The sequence below is a fragment of the Canis lupus genome, chromosome 12 (genome assembly GCF_048164855.1).
Source record: "Canis lupus baileyi chromosome 12, mCanLup2.hap1, whole genome shotgun sequence".
Lineage (NCBI taxonomy): Eukaryota > Metazoa > Chordata > Mammalia > Carnivora > Canidae > Canis > Canis lupus.
This window is the reverse complement of record NC_132849.1, coordinates 26,097,623-26,116,743: the sequence shown is the minus strand read 5'-3', so window position 1 is coordinate 26,116,743 and position 19,121 is coordinate 26,097,623. Positions and strand designations below refer to the sequence as shown.

Below are 19,121 nucleotides of genomic sequence, written 5' to 3'. Positions count from 1 at the left end.
GTTAATTTCTGTAAAAGATAAAAGAGCAGTGCCTAGATTCATTCATTCATTCACTCATTTTCTTATTCATTTATTGATTTACTTACTTATCTATGTACTTATTTATTTCATGTGATCTCCAGTTATTCTAGCACTGTTTGTTGAAAAACTATCCTTTCTCCATTGAATTGCCTTTGCTTCTTTGTCAGAGATCAGTTAACTGTACTTATGGGGTCTATTTCTGGGCTATGTATTCTATTTGTCTATTCTTCCTTTTTTAAAAGATGTATTTATTTAATAGAGCAGGAGGAGGGGCAGAGGAAGATGGAGAGAGAGAATCTCGAGCAGATTCCCCACTGAGTGCAGAGCCTGATGCAAGGCTTGATCCCTGGACCCTGATATCATGGCCTGAACCAAAATCAAGAGTCATACACTTAAAATGACTGAGCCACACAGGCACCCCTTCTGTTCGTCCATTCTAAGGATATATCTATTTATTCCCTTAGCATGAACTCTGTCTTAATTATTGTAGCTTTGTAGTAAGTCTTGAAGTCAGTGTCAGGCCTACAACTTTATTCTTCTTCAGTATTGTGTTGGCTATTCTTGCTCTTTCACCTTTTGATATAAACTTTAGAATCAGTTTGTTGGCATCCACAAAAGAGTTTGCTTGCATTTTGATTTTGATTTTATCAAATCTATAGATTCATTTGGGAATAAATTACTGATATGTTGACAATATTGAATCTTCCTATCCATGAACATGGATTATCTATTTGTTTAGATCTTTTTTGATTTCTTTCATCAGAGTTTATAGTTTTCCTTACATAGACCTTTTACATGTTTTGTTAGATATATCCCAGAATAATTTTTTTTACTGCTAATGTAAATGGTATTGTTTTTTTTTTTAATTTCAAGTTCCAATTGTCTAGAAACATAGGAAAGCAATTGACTTTTACATATATTTTTAAAAGATTTTATTTATTTATTTTAAAGATTTATTTATTTGAGAGAGAGAGGTGAGGGATAGATGGTGAGGGACAGAAGGAGAAGGAGAGAGGGAGAGAATCCTACGCAGACTCCTCCCTGAGCATGGGGCCCAACCCTGAGCTTAATCTCATCACCCTGGGGCTGGAGATCATGACCTGAGCAAAAACCAAGAGTTGTACACTACACCAACTGAGCCACTCAGGCACCCCAAGATTTGATTTTATATTTATTTATTTATTTATTTATTTATTTATTTATTTACAAATATTTTATTTATTCATGAGACACATTTTATTTATTTATTTATTTTTAAATATTTTATTTATTTATTCATGAGAGACACAGAGAGAGAGAGAGAGAGGCAGAGGGAGAAGCAGGCTCCACACAGGGAGCCCTATGTGGGACTTGATCCTGGGACTCCAGGATCACGCCCTGAGTCGAGGGGAGGCACTCAACCACTGAGCCACCCAGGTGTCCCCCAAGATTTTATTTTTAAGTAATCTCTAACCCAGTGTGGGGCTTAGATTCACAATCTCATGATCAAGAGTCATATGCTCTACTGACTGAGCCAGCCGGATCCAATTTCTGTGAGGGACTGTGAGACTTTTCTACAGGAAAGCATTATTAAGTGACTACCATTTCATTCTTGAAAGTCTGATCTGGTTAAAGTTCATTCCAAGATATATCTCTGTTAAGACCTGAACAGTTTACTAACCTGGTATTAGTCTTGGTAAAATGACCTACCTGAATTCTGAGTCACTCCTGGTCTACAGGTCCTCCTAGTTCATGTGAGGGTTAGAAGATCACCCAGGATCTACTTTGACATTGTATCTGGATCATTTGTGGAAACAGCATATTTGCCTCTAGCCCCAAGGTCTGGAGTGGAAATGGACACGAGTAGTGGAAGGATAGGGAGGAAGGGTTACAAATGAAGGATATGCTGCCTGCACATGCCTCAGCATCCACTGTCTGAATCTCTTGTTCTTGATGTTGGGCAGTCAGCCATTTATCCTTGACCTTTCCTATTAGCTTTGTTGCTTTCTCTTTCAACAGGTCAAATGGATGATGTACTGGATTATATTTGCCCTTTTCACCACAGCAGAGACATTCACCGACATCTTCCTTTGTTGGTAAGTACTCCAGGAATTGGGACTTTTCAAGGGAAGATGTTTCCTAGTGTCAGTGGAGAGGTGGGAAAGGTCTAGAAGCAGTTCCAAACCTTCAGAACAGAGAAGCAAGTTCATAGATGTTAACTGGCATAGTTTTAATAAGTTAATCTATAAAATTGCTCTTCAAGTAAATATTTGTTCAATGACCTTATAAGAGCAAATATTGTTCTTATAGTATAATGATATAATGATGGACAAAATAAATGCAGTTCCTCAATTAATGTAGTTGGTAAGGAATCATTAATATATCAAAAAACAAAAAGGAAGGAAACAGTACACACAAGTTTTCCTTTAACTAATAAGGTTAAGTTTCTCTCAAACACCATTCACTCTCATCATAACTACTATTCACAATTGTATGTACTTTAAAAATATTTATGTGTGTATATATACACACATTTTTGTTTTTATTTTTTTATTTTATTTATTCATGGGAGAGAGAGAGGAGAGAGAGAGAGAGGCAGAGACACAGGCAGAGGGAGAAGCAAGCTCCATGTAGGGAGCCTGATGTGGGACCGGATCCCGGTACTCCAGGATCATGCCCCGGGCTGAAGGCAGGCACCAAACCACTGAGCCACCCAGGGACCCCCTATACACACATTTTTAAAAAAGATTTTATTTATCAGAGGGAGAGAGCAAGCGAACATGAGCAGAGTGGGGGAACAGAGGGAGAAGCAGACTCCCTGCTGAGCAGGGAGCCTATTACAGGGCTCAGTCCCAGGATCCTGGGATCATGACCTGAGCCAAAGGTGACACTTAACCAACTGAGCCACCCAAGTGCCCCCTTTTTTCTTTCTTTTTTTTTAACAGTGGTATTATAGTATACATAACAGTTTGAATTTTGTTTATTAAATTTATGTTTTAAATACTTTCAGGTAAGAATAAATAGATCTACCTATTTTTTCAGTGGCCACATGGAATTTCATGGTATAGATGGACCATAATTTATTTAATAAATCCCCTTTCGATGGAAATTTTTTTGCCTTACCAACAGTGCAGCTATTATAGCAATGGAGCAAGTAAAAATCATAAACTAGGTCTATGTATTAATATATTACATTTTCTGTGTTGTATGAATGTTTTACCATGGTCAGTTATCATCAGAGACAATAACAAAAATATGTGTATTTTGGAGAAAGTCCTTCTCCAAAGAGGATCAGTATGAACTTACCTCCAGGGTGTCATAGGCCAAGGACCAGACCTGAACACCACTTCTGTGAATCCTGTTTTGTATCAGTGGTTTTAATGACCTTAGTATGTAGATTTTCCCCCTGAAGGGGCCTAGCTTTTATCTCCACTGGGAGAAATAGATGTCTCAGCCATTGTAGCCTCAAGCTGTAGGGAAGAAATGTGGGTTACCTAATTTAATGTATTTGTGCCATTCTGCACTTCCCTGTGCCCAAATAAACAATAGACTCAGGATGGGGCTAAGTCTCCAGATGTCTCTAGGAATGGAGATGGAACTCTGTGGAGCCATCCCTCATTTAACCCATGCTGCAGGGGCTGGCACTAGGGGTCAGGCCCTGTATTGTGCAGAGCTGCATTGGGGAGGCTCTCGTGCCCCCACGGAGATGAGGGAAACAGGCCAGGTCCAGTAGGACTGTGCAATCAGTTAAATGTCATGGCCAGCACCACATGTCCTGCAGGTTCCTCCTGAACAATGTCCTGTGTGTGGTGCTGGGGCCTCCTCCTATCCCTCCTGTTTCTCCTATCCCTTCTAGAGAACGTCATGGGGGAATAGAGTTAGTCTTATGAGCTCTTTCCCAGGGATATCGGCATTTCTATCTCACTGCTTTTGGCTAAGTGGAAATCAGGTCTATGATGGATGCGCCCCTCCCTCGTAGCTGGAGTATGTTTTTACCCAGTCCTGGAACTTCAGAGTTTCATACTTAATAAATGCTTATCAACTATTTCTGGAGTTTATTTGATTTTTATTTTTGGGACATGAATTAGCTTTCCATTGCTGCTGTAACAAATTGTCACAAATTTAGGTGCTTTAAAACAACAGAAATTTATTATTTCAGTTTCTGCAGGTCAGAAATCCAGGTAGAATCAACTGAGTCCTCTGCTTGGGGACCCATAAGGCCAAAATCAGGGCGTAGCCAGGCTGGGCTCTTATCTGGAGACTCTGGGGGGAGACTCCACTTCAGTTTCCTTTAGATTGTTGGCAGAATTCAGTTCCTTGTGGCTGTAGGACTGAGGTCCCCATTTCCTTGACATGAACTTCCTACTTCATCTTCAAGCCAACAATAGCATGTCAGATCCTTCTCATGCTTCAAATCTCTGCTGTCTGCTACCAGCCAGAGAAAGATCTCTGCTTCTGCTTTTAAGGGATCCTGTTAGTAGTTTAGGTCTACCCCAATAATCCAATATAATTTCCCTGTTTTATAGTTAGCTGATTGACCATCTCAATAATGTTCTCATAATCCCTTTTGCCATGTTAAGGGAACATATTTGTGGGAATAACATCAGGATGAGAATGAGAAGGTCATGGGATCAAAATTCTGCCCACCACAGGAGGGCCTCTGATACCTGATATTCTGGTGCTTGTGCACAGGGGCGGATAGAATCCTCCTTCTCCTAATCCACATGGAGGCCTTTGCTGGCCGGTTTTAGCGGGAGCTGTCCAGGCGGTTTATGTATGGGAAGTGAGGGTCTTGTCCATCTTCTGCAGGGAAGAGGTTAGGAACCTTCCCTGCCTGCTTTAGCCCACAGTCTGGTCATGCCCTCAGCCTGCTTTCTCTCTCTCTCTCTCTCTTTTTTTTTTTTTTTTTTGCAAACCTGCAGGTATTACAGGGCAAAGTCTCCTCACTTCCTCTGGGAATGGCACAGAACAGGCTGATCAGACAGAGCCCCTTTTCCCTTGCAGGGACATGGACACCAGCTCAGCAGCTCTGCACTCTCTTTATATTGAGAAAGAGGGGAGGGAGACAGAGAGATTGAAGCTTCTGTTCTTCCTGGAAGCACCTCCTGGCTTCCTGGGAAGCATCCTTAATTCTGGTTCACTTCCAGGATTGGAGATTGCCCCTCACCTTTATATTCTCTTCCTAACTCCTCGATCATCCCCACTGCCCTCTTTCCACCACTCTCCTAAGGCAGTTCTCTCTTCATAATTACCTTTTTTTTTAATTTTAAGATTTTATTTATTTATTTGACAGAGAGAGAGAGAGAGAGAGAGAGAGCAAGCACACAAGTAGGCAGAGCAGCAGGCAGAGGGAGAAGGAGAAGCAGATTCCTCACTGATGAGGGAGCCCAACTCAGAGCTCAACCCCAGGACCCTGGAATCATGACCCAACCTGAAGGCAGATGCTTAACGAACTGAGCCACCCAAATGCCCCTTAACTTTCTATCTTGATGTAAACAGCAATTGTCTGTGGTCGCAGGAGACATAGGATGGTGTCCTGTTTCACAATTTCTGTAGGCAATTTCATTTAATTTTTTAACATATACAAAATAATGTATCACATGGCACAATGAAATTGAAGCAATACACTAAAAAGTAAATCTCAAAAATTAAAAAAAAAAAAAAAAAAAAGGGATCCCTGGGTGGCGCAGCGGTTTAGTGCCTGCCTTTGGCCCAGGGCGCGATCCTGGAGACCCTGGATCGAATCCCACATCGGGCTCCAGGTGCATGGAGCCTGCTTCTCCCTCTGCCTATGTCTCTGCCTCTCTCTCTCTGTGACTATCATAAATAAATAAAAATTTAAAAAAATAAAAAATAAAAAATAAAAATAAAAATAAAAAGTAAATCTCTCCTCTCTTGGGCCTTCATTCTCTCTCCCCAGAGATATGACTGTTAAAAGTTACTTGTGTTTTCTTCCAGAAATTTTCTGTACACATTAATTGCACGTATTTTGACAATTTAATCACTTGTCCGGTCCTCTTAGGAAACATTTACCCCTCAGGAATGTGAAGGTATAACATCAGAAGAGTGGGAGCCTGCACCTCCCCCATGTACCCCAGTGCTGTTTACTTGCACCTGGGGAGGCAAATACATGCTAGAGCTTATCATCAAGGAATGAGCAGGTTCCTTCTCTGCTTCTTGGGTGAAGGCTGTGATGATGGTAGGTCAGATGGAAGATGAGTTGGTTGGTGGTAATTGTGTGGCCAAATGAGCCCAGTGACCCTTATGATACCTGACAAGGGCCTGGTCTTGGGGTGATGATTCCAGGGGCAGTTTGAGATAATCCCCAAAGTATACTGTTAATTGTGTGTGCGAGAGTATATATGTGTGTGTATGTGTGTGGTGGAGAAGTGTGGTGTGGGAAAGGAATTATAGAATATTACCATGTGTGTATGGGGGATTGCTAAAGGAGTCATGTATACCCACATGATTTTATATTGTAGGCATTGGAAGTCTACTACTGAAAATGTTTTTGCTTTTGGAAAAGAGACTAAAGGTCTGGGATGGGAGACTGTTATATACTCTTTTGGACATTTGAATTTTTAAAACCATATGCATGTACTACCTATTTTTTTTTTAAACACATCTTTTACATAAGCAACAAAAGTGCTGCTGTGTGATAGACCCCTTGGGATTCTGTGTGTATCCTGTGTTGATGCCTGAGCTTGCTACATTCATTTGCTTTCCCCTTGGGGCTGGCAAATAGTTGTTTTCAAGACAAAATTTCTTCCATTATTAACCACTGGAGGGTTCAAATGTGGAAGAATCACACCTCTCTTCCTTTGGCCTCTTCTCTCTGATGGCTGTGAAACATTAAACAATCTTGAAGTGACAGTATCCTGGAGTTGCTGAGGGAATATTCGGGAAGAGCCTGCCAGAGGCAGAAGGCAGCAGATCCAGGACCTCGATGAGGAAAGCAGAGTGGGTGGAGCTGCTGATTTCGGGAGTCTGTGTGAGAATTGAAGGCTCTGAACTGACTTGCCGGAAATTGCTCTTTATTTTCAGCTGCTTTATGGCGGGGAGGCAGGGTGCGTGGGAAGGATCTACTTGTTTGATTCTTCAGACTAGCACAGGTGTCCTTTTCCCTCAGGGCATCCTGTTTTAAGGGTACTCAGGATTTGTTTTCATCAAGTATGGTAATATTCATAGACTCAGAAATGACTGTCATGAAGGAAGAAGTTCATTAAAATTGCAGATCCCACATAGAATAAATATTGCTAAAGTAAATATTTTAATTGCTTACTTATTATTCATTGGCAGTAAATTGAGCAGGAATCACTTTTTTTCTTTAAATGCTGCCCTATTATTGAAATACAAAATAGCGGGATAAGCACTGGGTGTTATGCTATACGTTGACAAATTGAACTCCAATAAATAAATAAATACATAAATAAATAAATAAATAAATAAATAAATAAATAAATAAATAAAATGTAGCTCTAAAAAAAAGAAATACAAAATAAAACATTTAGAATTTGAAAAAAAAAAGTCGCAGTCCCTAGAAACAGGAGACACTGCATGTGGTGAGGTCAGTCAAGAGACAGAGGTAGAAAGCGTGGGCAAGAACCTATATTGTGGTTTCCATGGAACGAACAGGCAAGGTAGGGTAAACATGTTTAGGATTAGCTAGTCTGAATACTTTCCTTGGGCTCTGGGGTGTAGGGGCTGTCCCTTGGTGGCTGGTACCTGGCCCTGGGGTGATAAGAGCAGCTGGAGAATGGCCCAGACTGCAAGAGCTCCTAAAGGAGGTGATTGGGGTTAGGGCTGTGGATTGTTTGGTTTGTTTATGAGAGGCTTGCTTGTGGAGGAGTTGTTTTCCTACCTTTAAGAATGGGCTGACCCCAGGAGGGGCAGGCTCTCCAGAGTCAGGAAGGTCCCAAGACATCAAAGCATCAGAATACAGAAAATAAAAAAAACATAGTACACATCAGGACAGCCAAATATTGTTGCACAGGTTGTATCTAGCACAAGATATCTGGCCAGGATGGTAAGTAGGGCTAAAATTCAAATGAAGCCCTGTTCACTAGTTGTGGACCTGCAGGACTGCATCCAGTTGAAGGGGCTGGCTTTTTCTTATTCATACAAAGGCACCATGACAGAGGCCCATTATGGCATTTGTCTCAGGTTATTGTTCTGAATCATTTGTGATTATTTGATCAATCTCTGTTTTCGTGACTGAGCCATCAGTTCCAAGGATGCAAGATAGTCCTTATCTGTTTCCCACTAGAGTGAAAGCTCCAAGAGAGCAAGGATCAGGTTTGCTTTGTTCACCACTGACACATCTTGGTGCTGGTAAATGTTTATGTGATGACTAAATGGACAGTGTGCAGGATTTCCGACTCCAGATTTTTTTTAAATTTTATTTATTCATTCATGAGAGACAGAGAGAGAGAGAGGCAGAGACACAGGCAAAGACACAGGCAGAGGGAGAAGTAGGCTCCATGCAGGGAGCCCGACGTGGGACTGGATCCCTGGTCTCCAGGATCAGGCCCTGGGCCGAAGGCAGCGCTAAACCGCTGAGCCACCCGGGCTGCCCCCAACTCCAGAATTATATGTTACCTGTACCCTGAACTCTTCTTTTGACAACAAAAAGATCATCCTCTGTTCTCCTGCCATAGAATTGATTAGGGTGAGTAGCATCCTCTTTGCTGGCTAGAGTTTGGCTCCTGTCCTTGACTCTTCTGGGGCCAAAAAGGCAGCCAAGCAGGGGAGGCTTTTTATTCTCAATCTGGAGATTCTTTTGTCAGCTTCTCCCTGTTACAAATCCTCTAGTGGTTCATGCCTTCGCGGCTGCCAGTGAAAAATAAGTGACTGAATGTAGGGCACAGAGGGATATGGCTTTCTGAACCCACCAGCTGTGGCTGGAGCCCTGGCTCCAACCTAAAAAAATAGAACCCTGTAGGAAGACCCAGAGGCTGCTAGGCATGGCAGTAGGGTGATTGCTGAAGAGAACCTGGATTCCTGGCTTGCTTTGACAAAAAAAAAAAAAAAAAGAAAATAAGAACCAACTTTCTTTTTTTAATTTTTTTAAAGATTTTATTTATTTACTCATGAGAGAGAGAGAGAGAGAGAGACAGAGACACAGGCAGAGGGAGAAGCAGGCTCTATGCAGGGAGCCCGATGTGGGACTTGATCCTGGGACTCCAGGATCACACCCTGAACAGAAGGCAGAAGCTCAACCACTGAACCACCCAGGCATCCCAGCTTTCAAAAGAAGCCTTGTAGGGGGTGCCCCTAGCTGGCTCAGTCTGTAAAGCATATGATTCTTGATCTTGGGAATGTGAGTTCAAGCCCTATGTGGGGTGTAAAGATTACTTAAAAAAATAAAATCTGAAAAGAAGAAGAAGAAAAAAAAAGGAGGCCCTGGGGTTTTGCTCTGTGTTTACAAGTGTACACATACACCATGGGTGGAAAGAGGAGGGATCCTGGGGCCTGCAGCCATGTGCAGGCAGGGGAGGTGTCTGTGTTGCTGGGTCTCATCCTTCACAGGCCCCGGGCAGTGTTGCTGAGACCCTAACAGAATGTGTATTTTCTCATCTCTCTCCAGGTTTCCATTCTATTATGAACTAAAAATAGCATTTGTAGCCTGGCTGCTGTCTCCCTACACAAAAGGCTCCAGCCTCCTATACAGGAAGTTTGTACATCCCACACTGTCTTCAAAAGAAAAGGTAATTTATGCTGCTCAGCCTTTGACTCCTCCTAGCAAGTAAAAAATCTAAAAAGCAGTAAGTAAAAAAGACAGAGTGTTTTATTGTAGGAGACCTTAGATCGTCTCTTATCTGCCTCCAACAATTTGTTCCTTCTAATCTTTTTTTTTTAATCTATTTTTCGGACATGTTTGGGAATAGTGGTGAAATCCTGAAGAAGATATTATGTATCATTACTTATTGAAAAACATTTCCATAAATTTAAACAAAGGCAACAAAAGATTCACTCATAATTCAACTCGCCAAACTGAATTTTCTTCCTTTTGTCCTGCTCAGCCCCTGTCCTTTTATAGATAATGGATTTTTTTCATAGACTATTAAAAAATACTTTTAAAACTTAACATAGGAAAGTGGAAGCATAAAGTGATTAAATGACTTGAACTTGTTACCCAGATAGCTACAGATAGACACTGGAAGATACGACATCTCTTGTGCAGTGTTTGTTTTATTGTTCAGTGATAAATACATGCCTACCAGTGGAATCTCTGCTATTTTGGTACTTATCAGTTGATAAGTACTAATGAGAGTAGTCATAATAATTTGTTTCCTACTATTTACCTTTTGTGTTTATTTTGCTTCAAAGTACTTCACAAACATCTTTGCAATGAAAATAATAGATTTGTCTCATGTCAGAGATGGAAAAAATCGCAGGAAAGGGTCAGCAATAACTAAGTATTCAAGTAAGGATTACATCTCTTGAAAGTAATTTTAATTGTAAGCTGCTTATAAGATAATAGAACTGTATAAAATGATTTTTTGTTTAACATCTCCGCTGAACTTAATTTGCTGGATTTACTTTCAATAGATTGTTCTATTGTTTTTTTTAAGATTTCGTACAATAATAAATGCATTACCTCTGTCTTACTGATTTGTTTTGATAACTTCTTTTTTATATGCATACCAGTCTATTTAAACCTTTCTTTGAAATAAAATTCTAAGTATACCAAAAAGAACCCTAAATACCCAAAAAACAAATACTTAACATAAACACAATATTTAAATTCTAAGATCTTCAGCATGTGTGCACATAACCCATTTGTACTTGATCTTCATAATGATTCATGAACACCACAGTACATAGAAACTCATTTCTTCTTTTTTGACTTATTGTCTTAAATTGCCAAAAGTGGGGATCCCTGGGTGGCGCAGCGGTTTGGCGCCTGCCTTTGGCCCAGGGCGCGATCCTGGAGACCCGGGATCGAATCCCACGTCGGGCTCCCGGTGCATGGAGCCTGCTTCTCCCTCTGCCTGTGTCTCTGCCTCTCTCTCTCTCTCTGTGTGTGTGACTATCATAAATAAATAAAAAATAAAAAATAAAAAAATAAATTGCTAAAAGTGGGATTGAGTCCAAAATTATATAATCCATTAATTAGATTACATGATCTTCTAAACTGATTGGGATATGACACTTAACAAAATAGGAGCACTGGAGGTGGCTTTTTATATAAATTTCTATTGTTTCTGAAATGAGTACTTAGGACTTCTAGGGGGAGGCTTTAGGGGAAGGTATTAATTGGATGAGCAGATTACTACAGACATTTCCAAGAACTCTTTTAGGAACTAGGATACAGCACTGGCTGTCTCAGAAGGGTGGATTTTGAGGAATGGGATCTCTCTCTTGCCCTGGTTGTCACATCCCTACTCTTTGCTTACCTTTCTCCAGATGCTGGGTTTACCCTGAAGCCATCAGTGTCATTTCCATTGAAGTCAAGGAGACTGGCTCTTAAGAGCTGCCAAGAATCCCACCAGAGTCAGTCAGGGGTCACAATGAAAACTTAGTGTGGTGACTTGTTGTGGAAGCCTTAAACAAGGAATGCACGGGGGTCGACTGTCCCACTTGATTCCTCAAAAAGGAAATGCACTGATATGCCAAACTTCAAATGAGACCAAGACCAAGTGTCATTGTATTACTAAACTCTGAAATGAGCTACTATGATGTACAAAACAGCTGTTCTTTAAAAGAGAGAGAGAGAGAACATGAACGGGAGAGCGGCAGACAGAGGGAGAGGGAGAAGCAGACTCCCTACTGATCAGGGAGCCTGATGTGGGACTTGATTCCAGGACCCTGGGATCATGACCTGAGCCAAAGGCAGACGCTTTACCAACTGAGCCACCCAGACACCCCAAAACAGCTGTTCCTTAAATGGTGACAACAAAACAAACCAAATCAAACAAATGAAAAAATAAGCCAGAGTTGATGCAAATTTGAAGTAAACCACTATTTTTGTCCCTGGGGGAGAGACTTCAACCCTCTTTCCAACCTTCCCCTGACCCTGGAGATGATTCTGAATGACTTCTCATTTTGCTTTTATTTCATTATCTGTAAAATGATCTCTCTTATCAACAAAAATAGCACTCATCTCTTTCTGTGTCCTCATTTCTCCCCCTTGATACCTACATGGGGAGGTATTTGGATATAGTATGAAAAAGCTACAGAATAGAAGAATTTCAGAGCTGCAAGGACCTGACCCCTTTGAGATAAGAGGTTGGCAGTGGTTCTCACTTATTGAAACTAGCCACTGTGTTAGATGCTTTACTGGAATGATCTCATGTAATCCTCACTGTGCTCCATGAGTTAGGTACTGTCACAGTCCTCATTTTGCAGAAGGCTAAACACTTGCCGAGACCTGACAGCCAGTCTGAGGTCTGAGGTTAGATGTTCCATTCTTGGCATTCTCTCCCCCTTCAGTTCCTTCATTGTCTTATAGAGTGGCTGTGTGTAGAATGGCAGGATGGTCCACATTCAGGACCCTTGGAGCCTTCCTGGAAGGCTAGAGGACTTTAGGAACAATCCTAGGGTATTGCTCGAAAAAACCTTCTTGGATCAGTAAGTTGCTGTTTTTTCAAAATTCCTCTTTCACTTCTGTCTATCTCTTCTGTTTTCTTCCCTCCTCCTGGCTACCTTCCCCTCAAACACACCCCCCAAAGTGCCTATGACTTTTCAGTCCCAGTGAGAATCCATGATTGGGCAAGCTGCCAAGCCCAGTGCTCTGGGGGGAGAAAGAACAGAGATTTATTTGAGCCTTCCAACTCAGTGTGTCTCTGTTTTACCTTCAACAGGAAATCGATGATTGCCTGGTCCAAGCAAAAGACCGAAGTTACGATGCCCTTGTGCACTTCGGGAAGCGGGGCTTGAATGTGGCAGCCACAGCAGCGGTGATGGCTGCTTCCAAGGTACTGTGTGGGACCCTGAGCACCACAGCCACTTGAGCATCTCCCCTCCAGCCTGCCCTGCTCCTTCGTCACCCATGCAGCTAGCACAGGACAGTCTCAGGACCAGTCAGGGGTTCCTCATTTGGGGGAGGTTCCCTTTGAAAATTGGATGGAGAAATTGGTGACTCTTGCCCCCAGAAAATCGTGCACAGGCACACACATGCATATACGCACAAACAATGTGTGCAATATTTAAGAGGTTCCCAGAGCACCTGAAACTCATTATATATCCCAAATTAAGAACCTCTGAATTACTTGAAGCTTAAACTTGGGAGAAAGAGGAAAGAAAAGGAAGAGAGTAAGCTCTTCTCTGCAATTTCCCAGGGTGCACTGGGAAAGACACCTGAACTCAAAATAATCAGGTGGGGAGACTACCTGAGTGAGTGAGTGGCCCCACGCTCATGTGGCCCAGCAGACCCCGGGGAGGAACCCAGGGTACCAGAGGAGGTGAGTGGTTCAGACACGGAGGAGGAGGATGTGTATAGCAGTGGCAATGAGACCTGGAGGAGGTTTGAAGTAAACACTGGTCGTGCAGGACATTGTGATGTAGACATCACTTCCTTCTCTTTTCCATCCAGCCCCATTCATGTCCTCTGTAGTCCTTCCTAGCTTCTTCTCATATCACATTCACCTTATTGCTTCAGTTTCTCATTATGTGCTCAGCCCTGAAATATTAAATTGGTAGTATTTCCCCCTGGAGTAAATTCAGCAGATTGCCTTGTGTTTCCTGCTTACACCCTTTACCCTCAGCCCAAATGTAGAGGAGGGGTCTATATTCAGCAAGGGGTGGAAGAGAGGCAGTTATGCCAATGTTTGGGCAGACAAACTGGGAGGTGAGTTGTATGATCAAAGGGAAGCCTTATGTCCCTAGGTGATGACTGAGGGCAAGGGAGGCAGAGTTGTGAAAGGCTTTGGAAGAGGATACTGACCTTGGTGCTCCATGAGCTCTGAGTGGATGGTGGGATGGAGCATGTTCACAGCCAGCTGGGTCAGGGGACCAAGCTGAGTTTCTGTGTCCTGAACCAAGAGAAGCACATTAGGAGCATTTCTGGAAGACAGACTTACCACTTGGGGCTGAGTGTTTGTTTGAAAAGTACTGTCCACCAGAAGTCAAGGAGTTCTGCATACAAAGGCTGGGAGAGAGAGAAGGAAAACCAAAAGGGAATGATTCCTAATCAGAGAAGGACCAGCTCCTTCTATAATACAGAACTGTAATGAGGTGTCCCCCTTAGTCCAATAGCTGCTGGCAAAATGATAGATCCCAGTGAGTATCTTTAGAGGAGACATTCCACTTTGGTATCCCAAGGAGATGTATCAGGATTTACAAAGAGCAGTGAATATCAAGATCCTTCTATTTGAGATGTAACCATTTTGTGCTTTTATTTTTAAGGTGAAAGATAAGAGAACTCAAAATTGCTAAATTGTTAATTCATCAGGTGAAGTTTGCAACATAGAGCTACAGAAACCTCCTCTCTGCCCCTCTCTCCACCCCATCTCCTCTGCTTCTGAAGCCTGAAGGAAGATGGGTATTTATCAGGGTGGCTCAGTGTGGGTCCCCTGGCCATACAGCAGCATGTGTGTAAATGTTATTCTGACAGTAATTCTGTAGGGCCATCCTTTTCCAGGTCTGCCTCAAGCTGGAGCCTCCAGAGTCTTGATACCATCTTGGCCAGCCACCTCCAGCCCCTCAGACCACCCGGGGAAGCCTGTGAGCCTAGGCCTCTAGCCAGGCACCCTACAACAACCAAACATGAAGGAAGCTCTAGACAGTCTGAAACTTTGCCTCAGGAAATAACCGCTCATTAGTTCTTTCTAGTTGTGCTACAATAGTGAGGGGTGCCCCCTTCCTGTTGAATCTGGTTTCAAATGAGAAAACTTTTTGCCTTTTGGGGGCTTTGCTTTCCCTCTCTTGATATAAATATCTTGAGAGAGAAACACAACTTCTCTTCCAAAAATAATGCCCTCTATTTTTGAAACAGATGTGTATTAAAAAAAAAAAAAAAAAGTAAAATCCAGTCTGGCTGAGGGGTAAATCAGTGGTTTCCACAGCAACAGCAGATCACTTCAGGCAGGGGTCAAGGGATGATGACTCACCAGTGACTCCAAATCTGGCTTTCATGTCCAAACCACCTGGGAAGCTTTGTTTTCATTTTTTAATAGATTCTCAGATGTGCTGATTCAGAATCTCAGGCAGTAGGCCCAATCTCTATTTTTAACAAGTTCTCCAGATGATTCTTAAGCAGCCAGCTCTGTACAGGTCGTTGCCTCAGGCCCCATCCAGAACCAGAAGTGCCCAGGTGATTAGGGTTAGAGCACTTCACTTACATTCCTGGGATGCGGACTTAGCTTCTTAGAAGCATTAACCTTGAGAATGAGAAAGTGGGGTGTGTGTGTGTGTTTCATTTCCTTAAAACTTCATGCCAATTGGGGAATACTATGGTGGGAATACAAATTTTTCTCCCTCTCTGTAATGCTCCAGAGAGCCTAGCACAGTGCACTGCACCCAGCCGAGCCCTGAACAACCTTGGTGATTCCCCGGGGGGAATAGAGCAGTTTTGTAGGGGGGAAAAAAACCCCAGCATCCTGGCAAATCCCCCATGACTATACTTTAATGTCCAAACCAGAACATCTGAGAGTGAAAGGGGTGCTGGAATAATTATACCAGGAATAGGTATGAGGCCTGTCCCAAGCAAACCAGGAATTAGGGTCACCCTACTCATAGCTCCATTTTACAACTCTTGTACCTTGCCTCTCTCCTCCCAAAAAAACACCCTCAACTCACAAATTGGTTCTAACTCTAAATATCTACTGCATTTAGCTAAATGGACCCACAAGAGAGTGTGAGGCAACTGAGAGACTATCTCTTACTTCAGACATATTAGGGGTCAGGTGCTTGGATGAGGGGTCACTGCTCCCCTGTCTTCTGTTCTTTTTTCCATCCTTTAAAGCCTCCCAGAAAGGAAGTATAGAATTTAAGAGATCTCTTGGTTATATTTTTTCTTTCCTTTTTTTTTAATTGAAGTATAATCGACATGTAAAATTATATTAGTTTCAGGTGTACAACCTAATGCAGCCACACTTTGAGTTAATCCTTTATTTTCTTGTAATATTGAGTCCTGAGCCCTGTCCCTAAAAACAACACAAAACAAAAAAACAACAACAAAAATTAAGGTTTGCAGGATTTTTGCATCATCAAGAAAAGTGAAGAAACTTTGTGCACCATATTGTACCAATGTAAGTTGTTATTAATGTTAACATTGTTTTATCTTAGAACTAGAAAAACAAAAACAACACAATTACACATGGGAAATTCCTCCCCAGGCCTACTAACCTCTATCCCACTCCCACTTTTCCCCAAGGTCTAATCCTTCTCTCTGGAAGTGTCGATGCATCTTTTCTTTCTATGAAAACTGCTCTGTCTCCTTCCTGAGGACACCCTTCTCTAGGACCATCTGTCTAAATGTCCCTTGTCTCCAAGTTGGCTCTGCACCTGGATATTGGGTGTTTTCTAGCCAGTAATTCCACCTAGCGGGAAAATTGGGCCCCAGGTTTTTTGAAGACTAGAATTGGAAGTCTCTCTCTCTTTTTAAAAATGATGCTCTAGAATAAGCGAAGCACATCCTCACACAAAAGAAACCATGTGAGAAAAACAATTGATCAAAAGTTTGAAAACTGAAGTGTCCATGGCACCCTATGGCTCTTGAGCTTGGAAGCATATATTAGGTCTCTTCCACCTGCCCAGTTCTTAGGCCTGGTAAACCAACCTTGCTTTTTACTTGTCTCATAACTTGGAAAATAATGTTATTTTACTCCCTCTAGAGATCCTATCCCTAGAACAGTTCCACTGGAACCAATATCATTGGTAAGTCATCTGGTTAAGACACTGCTCCAAGTAGTGTTGGCATTCAATGGATTCGGGATTCTTCTGCCCCAGATTGTGTATGGGCTTTTCTCCCTCAAATCTAATATTTCCTATTATATTGTTAGCTTCTGGAGGTGAGGGTCTCTAGATTCTTATCCTTTGTTTCTTGCTTAGAAAAAAAAAAAAAACACACAGAATAAAGAACCTAACAGTACCTACTTGTTTAGTGTTCTACACTCATAGCTACTCATCAAACCTTGTTGATTGATCCGAAGAATAAACTTTTTTGATTCTCTAGTCCTGCTCTGTTCAAGTGGTTATTTATATGAATTAGTTAAAAGTAAGTTAGTGTAAAATTCAGTTCCTCAGTCATACCAGTTGTATTTCCAGTACTCAGCAGCCATAGTATAGCAGGTGGCTGGCACAGATACAGAACGTTTCCAACATCACAGAGTTTTTTTTTGTTTTTTGTTTTTTTGGGCAGCACTGCCCAAGTCCTCTCTGAAACCTCTTGGGTTATCTTTGCCTTATTTTCACCCCTTCACCTGCAGTGCCCTAGCTTTGACAGGACCCCTCCTTTACCCACTCAGCACTTTGGGGCCTCTGTATGTGAGGTTGATCAGCAAAAATAGGGAAATAGAAATGCAGCTTATAGTGTCACCCATGGTGTCGCTTTCTTTTCTCCATCTTCTTCCCTGGTCCAGCCCCACTTTCACACCATGACTCCATTTTCCCCAATTTGCCAGTCAAAACTCAGGCACTCTACCTTATGGTGTGGTCAGCACCCACCAGAGTATAGCCAAACCTTGGTTATAGCCCTAGCATTTTAACAGCTGGGAACAAGCCACAGAGAGACAAATCCTGGTGTTTTCCCACTCATTATTTAAATTCCCACTCAATTTTGCCTTGAAATAAAACTCTACAAAACAGTTTGCATAGTTTTTTAAAAGTTCCTCTATCTTTAATTCCTTATCTTTATCTTTTATCCATCACTGCTTTATCTAAACCTCTTGCTTGAAATAAATTCTGCTTTCAAACCACTGTGAAACTATTTTTGGAATCAGAAGCTCATTCCCAGAAGTTTGTAAGACTAGTGACTTGGGGTTCTGGCCAGACTGGAGTTGTTTGCCTTTGCCTTTGGTTTGTTGTTTTTCTAGCTGCCTATTGTGTACTGATTAGTTGTAAACGATGTGTTTATAATTCATCAGAGGGAAGGTATTCATTTCCCTCTTATAAAACTTCCCTGTATGGACTCATGCTCAGAAAGTATTTCCAAGGAAGAAGAAAAGACTGCTTTCCCTTCCACGTCCCTGTGTCTCACTTCACAGTCACACCTCGTGTCTCCTCCATCCAAGTAGCTGAGGAACATTAACCAACTATTGTGCTAGGTTAGGTGAAGTTAGCCTTCTTTCTTCCATTTTAGCCAAGGAGCGTGTGACATAAAATTAATATTTAGAATTCACTACGGCAACCAGTTTTAAACACCAAGATTATCTAAACTATTATGGACAACCTGCTGAAAAAGTTTGGAAGTATTGCCTACCCTCTACATCTCCCAAACAAATCGACTTGCACCCAAGCTAAGCTTTCTGCAACTTGTTGATGCAGAATCACCCAAGACTTCCTGCCAGTGCAGGTCTGCCACCTTTGTCCGCAACACTCCATCTTTCTGGATTCCTTTCCTCCTGTGTTTCTACCAGGACAGCTACCTCACCTCTGTGCACCTGGTAGATGTTTAGGCAGAGGAAAACAAGCTGCAGAGCCACCAGTCAGAAGAAGAACTGGGGGCTCACGCAGATGTCTCTTGCCCCTTCTGTTCCAAGTTTACCTGTGGAGGTTATATTAGCTGGATGCATCAAGGGTCTAAGTGAGAAGAGAGAAGCCCACCTGCTTACCTGGTTTCTGAAAGGAGGCTGGTGGAACCTAGGAGGTCTGAGAAGGCATTTTTTAAGATCACCTGTGAGCAGAAAGAGCTGTTTCTTGGCTGTGGCGATGTGGCACCTTCTTGGTCACCTCCTCCTCCCTGACTCTCCTCTTCTGCTTGCTCCCTTCCTTCTCCCCTCACCCACCACCCTCCCTGCAGTGTTGGGTGGAATTTCTCCAGAGCCCCACCTCATTTCCCTTTCCTTCCCAGGATCATTTCATCCTTTCCTTCACCTTCAGCTAGCTGTCCTCTGATGCCCTGGTTCTCAGATCGGCTTCTCTGCCTTCCACTGAACTTCTCCTCCTCTTGTTTCCTTGGTACAGCTAATGTTTCCTAACTCTGAATCTGCCCCTCATCTTGTGTCCCATCTGTCTGA

At 42.2% G+C, this 19,121-nt stretch overlaps 1 protein-coding gene across 3 annotated transcripts in view; it reads left to right on the top strand.

The window, feature by feature from the left end:
- REEP1 (receptor accessory protein 1) overlaps positions 1-19,121 on the top strand; it is a 101,320-nt gene that overhangs the window by 56,965 nt on the left and 25,234 nt on the right. For all 3 annotated transcript variants that reach the window (XR_012004351.1, XM_072770110.1, XM_072770109.1), the window contains exons 3-5: positions 2,020-2,096; positions 9,587-9,707; positions 12,807-12,920. Coding sequence is in view for 2 of the 3 variants with exons in the window: in XM_072770110.1 (XP_072626211.1) it covers positions 2,020-2,096; positions 9,587-9,707; positions 12,807-12,920 (312 nt within the window). In the remaining variant the exon portion in view is untranslated. The remainder of the gene's footprint in view (positions 1-2,019; positions 2,097-9,586; positions 9,708-12,806; positions 12,921-19,121) is intronic.